This window comes from Embiotoca jacksoni, unplaced genomic scaffold (genome assembly GCF_022577435.1).
Source record: "Embiotoca jacksoni isolate LCO1_2020_lvr unplaced genomic scaffold, fEmbJac1.0.p SCAF_6, whole genome shotgun sequence".
In the NCBI taxonomy this organism is placed as follows: Eukaryota; Metazoa; Chordata; class Actinopteri; family Embiotocidae; genus Embiotoca; species Embiotoca jacksoni.
Genome location: NW_027185414.1, coordinates 20,957,143 through 20,965,139, shown reverse-complemented (window position 1 = coordinate 20,965,139; position 7,997 = coordinate 20,957,143). Strand labels below are relative to the sequence as shown.

Here is a 7,997-nt window from a genome sequence, read left to right as displayed (position 1 = left end):
GACGTACTGGGGAAGGAGAAAGAGAGAGAGAGAGAGTGAGGTGGGCGGACCTGCAACTCCGCTCCAATTTTCCAGAGGTCAACTGCACGCGCGCGTCTTGCACGCGCAAACTCTGCACATGCACCGGCCAATTACAAATCAAGTCGGGGCTTGAAAAGATGTGCTGTTTATTCATATCAGTAGAATGGATTTCAATTTCCTGAGATAACAGAGGTGGTTTGCGGCTGCAGCTGTGACATCTAAGCAACTGGCCTTTGACGGTGTTTGGCCACAAAACTTAGAAACTGATGAAGATCTCAAATCATCGTTTATTTGTTTACAAACGCGGGTAATAAATAAATAAACAAAAAAATGAATACATAAATAAAAGATAGCTTATTGAAATTTGAGTGGAGATAAAAGATTCAGTACCCTGTTTCAGGATTGTATTCTGCATTTAACAGACAACATTTAAAAAAAAAATCGGTAATTAAGATTGCCGTAGGCTTTTATTTTGAAAGTATGTGGATTTTTGGTTTTCAGCAGTGTTGGGGGGGGGGGGGGGACGACGACGTTTCGTTTCAGTCAAAGAATCATCGATAAAAAACAAAACTTCTGACCGGGTCTGCCTTTAAAGTTTAGTCATAAACACCATATTTAGCTGCTTGTTTTAGCACACAGATGCAAATAGTCAATAAAACAATGATTGTATTATAAGCTGCATTGTCTTGGTTCATATTTTACAAATTGATCTTCTGGGTTTTGTTATATTTTAGGCTACCCCCCATTTGTACAGGTTTTTACCTTAGTGTTGAGATGCCATGTTGAAAAAAGTTTAAGTGAGACTCTGTGACGCACCTCTGCTTTTCAGGTCTTAAAATGGCATTAGTTCACATTATGCAGAAGGCCAATTACCTTATAGCCTCTTCTGCCAAGTCATTACGCTTTTATACGGTTTGTGTGCAATTCTTGGTCGTAAACTTTAATGGCATTAGTATGGCCCGAGTATGAGAATGAAGCCCCCCCATTAATATTAATGATTTAAATACCGGACACAATGTTTTTATTAACATCACCCAATCAGAGGTACCCAATAACATTAGTGTTGAAAAACAGCCAGTATTTGGTGCTAGGGTGTGGTGGATGTTTGCAGCACTAATGATTAGTTTGGACAATCAACGCTTTGTTTATGGCAGGTAGTTGCAGTCTGTGGCGAGTATACGATGAGCTGGCAGTAAGATAGATACTGAAAATACAATTGCCCAATCTTCTAATGTACCTCCGCGCTTTGATGCAGTTGAAGGTGTTTGCAGGCGGGACAAGGGTTGGACATTACCTCACTCTGAATGCCTTCTGGGGGGAGAAACGAGCGAGTAATTAGCTGATTAGAGGCCCGTCAGAGCAGCTCAGCCTCCAGCCAATCGCAGCCCACACCGGCCTACAGGGGTGAAGAGGGACGGCTGATGGAGAGACACATACCTCTGTATGTTTGTGAGAGACTTTATGATGCAGAGTTACATGTATAGATGCAATTTAAGGAAACCTACGGAGGGATGCGCATGCAAGCGTCAGTAATTTAGCCAAAAAGTAGCCTACGTTTTTATGGATATTAGTTGTTGATACAGGTTGATAATGTATTAGTGTTTGTTTTCGGAGCAGCAAATAACAGTTGCAGGTTTATTTTTATGAAAAGATCGGGAGAACATATGAGTTTGTGAGTGAAGAGGGTCCGCTGTCTGCGCGCTGACGCACGGCACAGGTGCGCACCCGCCAAGCTTCACGCCTTTATTTATTTAAGATCTGCAGTTCACTCTTGCGAGGTGAAGCAGTCATGGAGAAATCGAAAAACTTTAGAATCGACGCACTGCTCGCCAACGAGACCAACCGGGGCGGCCGAGACCTCTCCCCCGGTCTGAGCAGCGACAGCCCCGCGGGCAGCCCAGTCTCCTGCCGCCGTGCGGACACCCCCTCCCCGCGTGCCATGCAACTTCAGACCGGATTAATCCCCAAACCAAGTCTCCTAAATCTCACGCATCATGGACTCGCTTCTCTGCCCCAAGGAGCCATCCCCACCATGTATCCTGCACCCATGTACCCGTTGTCAGCCCTGGGTGGACAGCACCCCGCGTTCGCTTACACCGGTTTTACTCAGCTGACACACACCTACCCAGAGCACCTGAAGGCGGCTGCCATGGCTGGATCTCTGCCCCTGGAGCACTGGATCCGCGCCGGGATCATGATGCCACGACTGCCAGATTACAGCTGTAAGTATGATTACATAAGATTATTTTACAGGTCCAAAATATGTCAACATTAAAACTGAAATGGCAAGTAAACTGAGAGAATTTTTAAACTATTCAAAGACAAACCAGAAACTGTGTCACTCGTTGTCAGTGGCAACACAGGAGAGATCATTTTAATCAGATGGTTTGACTTCTGAAGGTCTGCACCGCTGAGCTGTAAACTGTGAAATGAGAAACAGATTTAACATTTGACTCAACTCCACTTCTTCTCTGTTTCTAATTATTATTGATATTATTGTTATTATTTGTATTATTATTAGCATTGGTATTATTATATGTGCAATTATTAAGGATAATATTGGGCTCGTTCCTTATTTTATTCTTTTTGCATATTTATTGTTTGTCTTGTTTCGTTTTCAGAATAATCAAAACTGTTGCCTCTCTCTGATTTCGATTTAAAACGACATATTATCCCTTATTAGCATGTCTGATAAAGATGACTTATTCTCATTTAAAACAAAAAAAAAATTTAAAAAATTTAAAAAAAAAATTAGGTTAGATGTCGGACACAGTAGCAGCCATCGTTTGGATTTATTTTAATTTTTATTATATTTTCTTTCCCCCCCAAAAAAAATCACAGACATCATTTAAAACCTATTCGTTTGGAGCCATGCTTTGTATAATATTCTGTTTAAGGTAATGGAGATCTTCATATATGTTGCGTTGATAACAGTCACACATCGTCCTGTACAGAGCACAGTGGCCTCGGTTTTACTGCTTATCTGTGTGTCATATTTTCATTTTGGCTCATTTATTTCTCTATAAACGCCAGCCCGATGAAAATTGTCTTTGTGTGGCGATGAAACTATAAACAAACACCTAAAACGTTCTGTAGTTCATCAATAAAATCCCAAAAGCCTTCATTGAATTTTCATTAAGTTAATGGCATGCCTGTGTTTTTATGGCCTCTGCGCCCACTTCTGCGGTGTCCCCCCCGTCAACAATAAACTGGAGTAAAGCTATTATAGTTAATGATGGCCAGAGAGTGCTGGCATATGTGTGCCTGTTCCCACCCACAACATTGCATTGAACTTCTTCTGTCCTTGGTATTATATAAATAAGACTAATGGCAGCCTCTGGCCAAATGTTTTAGAGGTATTTAAGACCTGAAACTTCAAATGTGCTGATTTAAATGAAATAAAATTAATTATCAAAACTAAAATATTCAGGCATTGTGTGTTAAACATAAAACTCTTCTATAAAACAAGAAGAGAATTATTGTTATATATCAAGTAAGAAATAAATCACAATGAAATAAATCTAAATTGCATGGAGACATCAAATCTGATCACTGTGCTCTTGTTCTTGCAGCGGGTCCTCAGTCCGGCCTGTTAGGGAAATGCAGGAGGCCCCGCACCGCCTTCACCAGCCAGCAGCTCCTGGAGCTGGAGAACCAATTCAAACTTAACAAATACCTGTCCAGACCCAAACGTTTTGAGGTGGCCACCTCACTCATGCTGACCGAAACACAGGTAAGACGGACCAGTCCAGAGACTCGGGTGCTTATCGTAATATATACGTTTACTGAACTGACAATTTTCTCAGCTGTCATCTTTTAAAGTGAAAACCATGAGGCAGCCACAGCACTTCTTTAACATCACAGTGTATTTGTGTGGAATAACAGGACTTCCCTGATGGTGATTAAAAGTCTCCTTTTTATGAGTGACCTGGTCAAGAAAGACAAACATCAAACAAACCACACAATATTCCAGAAAATCACAATGAAGAAGAGATGTGATTATACAATCACAAAGATTTCTAACACAACCAGGTCAAAGATTCAACCCTGAAAACAAGACACACCAAAAGCTGTCTAAAAAGCAACCAATCTGTTAAAGAACCATTAAATGTTAAATAAAAAATAATGTAGCTTTATTTTTGGAAACTGTGGTTGAAAACCTATTTGCTCAACAGATTGTGACTGACATGCAAAAATGTTGATTTGCAGAGCAAAAAAGAGTCACAAAACTGTTTCCACTTTATGCAGTATGTTTTTCATTATTGTTATGATCTATGACTGTTTTAAATGTGTGTGCTGTTTATCTCCTTATACTTGGGGCAAATGTGTAAGACTCAAATTAATTGTCTTTTCATTTATGATTTTGATAGTGTTAATGACTAATGTTTGTATATTTGATTATAGATGAGGATATTTTACCAAGTCCACCGCACAAACCAAAGAGTTTGTATATTGTGTTGCATTAAAGTAGGGTTTGTGCTTTTCTCACTCGATGCCCCAAGTAGACACAATGTATAAGCATTCATACTGAAAGATAGAAAAGTTAAAAGGAGAATAATAATTACTTTTTATGTATGATGGATATTTTTTTTTAGCTGTACTGGAGGGCTTTCACTTTTACTTGACTAAACTGAAAAAAGGAGGAAAGAGAGACCAGGACCGGCAAGCATAGAGAAATTAGCAAAAGTTCTCGTCAGGTTAAAGAGAGACATTTTTTTCTGCAGCTGCAAATGATTTAATATGTAATAACAAAAATATGTATATATTTCGACAAACTCATTTCAAACACATTTTCTTTGCTCTGCCATCTCTTGGCAGGTCAAGATTTGGTTCCAGAATCGGAGGATGAAGTGGAAGCGCAGCAGGAAGGCGAAGGAGCAGGCCACCGCCTCCACCCAGTCCGACAGCGAGCGACTACGCAAGGGGGGGAAAACAGCCACCGACAAATCGGAGCAGAGCAGAAGAGCTGTGAATCCAGAGGACAGAGGGATAGATCTTGGACTGGAGGATGCAGAAGAGGAAGAAGAGGAAGACGAGGAGGAGGAGGAGGAGGAAGAGGAGGAAGAAGAAGAGGAGGAAGCAGAGCATGGTTTTCCAGTTGCTATGGGCAACAGAGTTGGGATGCCACGATCCACAGACTTCTTGCAGCGCAGCAGCGACGTTGGCTACAATCCCCACAGCCCTTTCTCTGATGATGAGCTGGAGGGGGTGCAAGTCGGTGGAGGGGACAGAAAGATCGGGGCAGGACTGTGAAAACACACCACGCTGGTTTCCTGAGCGTTACAGCGATGTTGCTCCGGGAGAATATCTGTTTGCGGTCGCTGGAGAAGAAAAGTTCCAAAACTAAAGATCTCTGTCTGGTTGGCTCTGTGAATGTTTTTCTATGTAGGATATTTGTTCGAATCAATAATCATTCACACAGCCGCCAGACACGGACACATCCCGGACTACGACACATATATACTGTGTAAACTATCTGTGAATAAAACCATCTCTAAGTACTGTATACATTTTGTAGCATGCAGAAAAAAAAAAAAAAAGGCGCTCATTTCCTCCCTAAATTTAGCTCTTGTCGTGAGTGTCTGCCCGTCACCTCCTGGTAACCTTATGTTTGCTCCATCCGCTGACAGGTGGAGCTCCACCCAGTGAACACACACGTTTCCACCAATGAAGGATGCGAAGTAAGACGAGTGAACTGTCGTGCATTCAGACAGCAGGTGAAGCCTCTACTGCATCATGAAGTGAGAGATGTCTGCTGTTTAGGATGTTTTTGGTCCAATACTTTGCAGAACATCAAAATATGTTTTGCATTTACTTTGGTCCATTTTATGTGAATATCGATGTATTTTTTTTTTCTTGATAATGTTTATGAATTTGGTCTTGTCACTTACATGTAAATGAATGAACCCTTATTTATTTGAATGAATGCAAAGATGAATCACACGTGTATTTATCTCAAACTTGTTTGTGGTGTAACTGTGAAATTAAAAAACATTACAGCGAAGAAAATAACTGAAACCTGAATTCATTTTTAATCAATGTTCCCGATTAGTGCCACATCAGAGACATTCAAATTAGCCTTTCTTCAAATGATAATGCACTTTTACTTTTTTCATTTTATATATACATAAATATATAAATATATAAAATTAGATAAAATTTTAACTGAAAATTCAAATAACTGTTTTGGCCTTGATTGACTTACAAGGCAGTTAGAAAATGTATTTGCTGCGGCTGACAATTTCTCCTGTCTGAAATATTGTTAGGAGACGGAAGTTTAAGGAAACGGTGGATTTTCTTTTCTTTTCTCTTTAATCTGGACGATGAAGAAAACTTACAGATGAAGCAGCATTTCTGCTGCAGAATGAAAAGCAAAGGAGCAATAGGTCTGCAAAAGGAGCTGCATGAAGGTTGAGCTGACACAGGAGTGGTGATGCCCCGTTCCACTCTGAGCATAAACAGGCTCTACAGAAGAGTCATCAGAGGGAAACTGTACCTGCCAACTCATCACAAATGTTAACGCCTCAAGTCTGTACAGCAACATCTGCACAAGTTCGAGTCATTCTGGACACAAGTGCTGTGGACAGATAAAATACAAAGTCAACTTTTGGGCCACAATCACCAAAGACAAACAGAGAAACATTTGAAATTGAAAAGAGGATGATGATGATCCAAAAAAATACAAAACAGTAAAAACAGCATCCTCAGGTAGATGTTAAACATGTTGTGCAAGCAGGACAACCAAAAAATATGTGAGAACTTGAAATGATCTGGAAGGAGGAGAATCTGAAATCAAGAACAGAGCGACTCATATCTGCAATAAGTGTTTGCAAGCGGTTGTATCTGCCAAAGGAGGGGTTGGTAAGGACTCACAGCAGGGTTTTAAGTTTTAAGCTCAGCGATGCTGGCTCGGTGAAGTTGTTCTTACGCTGCTTCGAGCTAAATGCTAATGTCAGCATGATGACATGCTCACAATAACATTGCTAACATGCTGACATTTAGCAGGTGTAATGTTTACCTCATTCTCTGTCCTAATTTAGTGTGTTGACATGCTAACATTTGCTATTTAGTATACTTAATAGAAAATACAGCTGAGGGTGAAAGGGATGTAACTTGTTCTTTCGCAATTTGATCATATAGCAAATCATATTTTTTTGGCCTAATGGAGCTGTTAGGGAATCACTAACGAGATTACATTTGATCTTGAAATGGACATGAACCAAAATTTGATGGCGATCTGTCCGGCAGCTGTTGAGATATTTCAGTCTGAATTTGTGATCATAACACAGAAATGCCACACAGGTATTTTTCCACTCATAGAAAAATGATCAATAGCTCAATTAACATTCTCTATTTTATTTTACAGCGGCAGCACGGTGGCTGTGAACAAATAGGGAGGAGTTGAAGGAGATGTGAACACGAAAAGGTTATTTTTACTCTATAAATAAAGTAATTCTCAGTTCACAGTTTTAATTTATTACAAAGGCTCTTAGATATTAATTACTCGGCGGGGTTTACTGATAGCCAAATAATTAAGTTAATGAATAGGAAGTAAAGCAATCAAAAGCCTTATGGTGAGTGGTCACACAGGCCCATTTTAATTTCCAAGAGCAACAGCATGATGAGTGTGTGCAACTGCAGCAGGACGTTTTATTGGGCCCCCGTGTAAGGGCTGTGATTAAGGAGCAGCCTGGAGGACATGCGGTGTGGTGTCACTTAGCCTCTTCTCAGACCACGTTCAGATATTTATATAGTGATTAAATGCATTCTTCGCTGGCTGCACAGATTCCAGCTTCCTCATGCTGAGCAGTCATTTGAAGTACCTGATCAGTAAACTGATTTTGTTGTGACTTAATGCAAAAGCTGCATCTTGTATATTTGGAAACGGAGGTTGAATTTCAAGGTTACAAAAAGAAAAAAGCCAAGATTTTTTTTTTTTTTTTATTAGGTAATTATTATCAGGTAAAATTTAATCA

At 40.1% G+C, this 7,997-nt stretch overlaps 1 protein-coding gene across 2 annotated transcripts; it reads left to right on the top strand.

Annotated features, from left to right (window-relative positions):
- The first annotated feature begins 1,810 nt into the window (after positions 1–1,810).
- Positions 1,811–5,274, top strand: mnx2b (motor neuron and pancreas homeobox 2b). 2 transcript variants are annotated; one of them, XM_069174384.1, is made up of 3 exons: positions 1,811–2,243; positions 3,594–3,754; positions 4,840–5,274. In XM_069174384.1, exons 1-3 carry the CDS (start codon positions 1,811–1,813, stop codon positions 5,272–5,274), a joined length of 1,029 nt encoding a protein of 342 aa, XP_069030485.1. The 2 variants fall into 2 exon arrangements, with proteins under 2 accessions (XP_069030485.1, XP_069030483.1); XM_069174382.1 differs by having other exon boundaries at positions 1,811–2,285.
- The last annotated feature ends 2,723 nt before the right edge of the window (positions 5,275–7,997 follow it).